Here is a 2,715-nt window from a genome sequence, read left to right as displayed (position 1 = left end):
GCAGCGGGGCGGCAACGCTGAGGGAACTCGGCGGAGCGGCGTTCCAGTCACGGCAAGGAGCGGCTGGGCCCAGAGGTATCAGCCGCGATACTCCAGGCAGCCTTTAAAGCCACCTCGCCCTCAGCGGAGTGCTCGGTAAATCACACAGAGCTCCGGACCCAGGTGCCCGGGCCCCTCGGGGACACCTCTCGTGCCTGTGCGCACCAGCCAAGAGTAAAGGCGCTGGTGGGGCTGTGCCTGTAAAGGCTGAGACAGGAGACAGGTACCACCACGCCGCGCTGTCCGACAGCCCTGCGGGGCTGCAGGGTCCAGGCTCGTGGAGAGATCAGCCCGCTCGCTGCCGCAACAGCGCGGGGCACGGGAGGCGCCCCTGGGGTACCCCTGAGATATCCCTGAGGTATCCCTGAGGTACCCTCTCCCTTCACGACGCGCTTCGCGGGGCCGCGAGCTGAGGGGCAGGACCGGGAGCCAAGGGGCGGGGTCGGTTCGGCGGGGCGGGGCCGAGAGCGGAAGAACGGGGCTGAGCAGCGCCGGGCAGGGCGGGGCCGGGAACGGAGGGGCGGGACCCAACGGGGCGGGACCCAACGGGGCGGGACCCAACGGGGCGGGACCCAACGGGGCGGGACCCAACGGGGCGGGACCCAACGGGGCGGGGCCAAGGTCGGAGGGGCGAGGCCGGGTGGAGCCTAGAGCTGAGGGGCGGGACCTAACAGGGAGAGAACGAGAACGGAGGGGCGGGGTAGCCCCGGCCCGGCTGCCCTGCAGCGCCGCCGGGGCGGGCCCTGGGCTCTCGCGGGAGCTGCGGCGGCGCCGCCCGTCTCCGAGCGCGGCCGCCGCGGAACCAATAAACTTTGTTTAAAAAAAAAAAAGGCAAGAAAAGGGCAGGAAAGGAGAGGTGCCGCCGTGGCTGTGGGCAAGTGCGTCACTGACCGCCGAACCAGCTCGGGGCGGCCGCCGCGGGCAGCCCCAGCCCCGGCTCCACTCGGCCTCGGCAGCCGTCGCCCTCCGCGGGGAGCGGCGCCTCCGCCGCTCTGCGGGCCCGCTCGTGAGTATGGTGGGACGGCTGCGGCGGGCAGCGCTCCCCGCTGAGGGCGGCGGGGCGGCCGTGAGGGCCCTGGCGGAGCGCTCCGGCAGCGCCGGGGCGGGCGCGAAGAGTGACAGGTGTCAGGCTCCCCCTCCTCGGGGGCACCCCTATAGCCTGGCTGCGGGCCGGGCCGCGCTGTGGGACGGGAGCTGCTCCGGGGTGCTGCCGGCGGCGGTCCCTGGCTAGGGCAGGGCTGAGCGCTGCCTGACAGCTCGTCCTGTAGCCGCCTCCCCTCCGCCTTGCCCTGCAGTGCCGTGTCTCCGCGCTCCCCCGGGACCGGGGAACATGTAAGCGCGCCCGGCGGCGTGAGGCGCTCCTGAGCGGCCGCGTCCTGCCGGGGGTCTCCTCTGACCCGCAGGGTTTTGTCTGTGTTCCCTCACGGCAGGGCTTGCCTCTCCCTTCCCGCACTGAGAGTCCCGGCGCGGCGGGAGCGCCGGACGGGCGGCCGCAGCCATGCCGGGCGGTAAGGAGACGCGGCTGCTGCACCTCGACGAGATGGAGAAGCTGGACAAGACTCTCTTCAGGCTGGAGCAGGGTAGGTCGGGGTGCCGGGGCCAGGTGAGAGGGAAATGGCCGAGACCTCGACATCGTCTTTGGATGGCAGTGGAAAGGGAGCTCAGCCTGAAGTGATGGGATTTTGGGGGTGTATGTAGGGGTATTGTTGGTTTGGTTATGGGTTGGTTTGTTTGTTTTAACTTGCTTCCACTGCAGAGCTCTGTGGGCTCTGCACACAGTTTAATCTGACTCGTTAAGCTCTTGAGAAACGAAGAGCACATTGGCCAAGAGCTGTCAGTCTTCATGGGACTGAAGCGCAAAGCATTTTTTAGACAGGCCTTGTCCTTCTCCTTTTATAGCCTCTACTTCAGTGACCTACAAAAGTCCACTTAAGTCAAGGTCTCCAGTGTTTATCTTCTTATGCAGCACCCCATGTTTTAATATTATAATTTTGAAATCTATCAGTAATATCAGGCATTTTGCAATGTCTGCAGGTTTGAGGTAGTGTTTCAGAATATAAGCTCTTTAATAACTTCTAAATCTTGTTATCAGATTTGTTATATTATCAGAGCTATGTATCCTCCTGCATATGTCTAAGAACTTGATGTTATTTCTCCTTGAAAGTGTTTTTAACTCTATTTGGAGAAAAAAAAAACCAAAACAAACAAAAAACATCCCCTAATTGGTCCACTATTACGCTGGTCAGCAAATTTAGACTATAAAACTATAGGCCCTGTCTTTAAAAACCATTTTTAACAGCACAACAATTTTTATTAAGAGTTTTTGTGGGGTTTGTTATTATGTGTTAGTAATCTAGGAACTTAATATCAAAGTGGTTTAGTAGAGGAGCAAGATTTTGGTTCTTGAGAATAAAAATTCTCTTCAACTAACTGATTTCAAAATTTTCTGACCACCCTAGTGTAAGGAAATGTCAGTAGTGAAGTGCAGAGTTGATCCTAACTTCCATTTTTAACTTATCCATCCAGTTGTGTCAATTTTCTTGGAAGGGGGGAAGCAGAAGTGCATGGCTGTCAAACATTCAAAGTGCTCCTGCTGGTAGCAGTCTCTGAGAGGGCATAGCTAATTTTGAGCACAGCACTCCCGATGTCAGTATAACTCTTACAGGAAATAAGATA

The 2,715-nt window shown here is 59.3% G+C and overlaps 1 protein-coding gene across 4 annotated transcripts in view; it reads left to right on the top strand.

Moving 5' to 3' along the window:
- Positions 1 to 48: 48 nt before the first annotated feature.
- The window catches only part of AGL (amylo-alpha-1, 6-glucosidase, 4-alpha-glucanotransferase), a 37,479-nt gene continuing 34,812 nt past the window's right edge, over positions 49 to 2,715 (top strand). Inside the window, exons 1-2 of one of the 4 annotated variants that reach the window (XM_048313071.1) lie at positions 49 to 135; positions 1,470 to 1,619. In XM_048313071.1, the coding sequence (XP_048169028.1) occupies positions 1,538 to 1,619 (82 nt within the window). In that variant the 5' untranslated portion in view covers positions 49 to 135; positions 1,470 to 1,537. Of the gene's footprint in view, positions 136 to 809; positions 1,046 to 1,223; positions 1,372 to 1,469; positions 1,620 to 2,715 lie in introns of those variants that run through there. The other 3 variants (XM_048313069.1, XM_048313068.1, XM_048313070.1) reach the window with 3 other exon arrangements.

Source organism: Corvus hawaiiensis, chromosome 9, assembly GCF_020740725.1.
Source record: "Corvus hawaiiensis isolate bCorHaw1 chromosome 9, bCorHaw1.pri.cur, whole genome shotgun sequence".
NCBI classification, from domain to species: Eukaryota; Metazoa; Chordata; class Aves; order Passeriformes; family Corvidae; genus Corvus; species Corvus hawaiiensis.
This window is presented reverse-complemented; position numbering and strand designations above follow the sequence as displayed.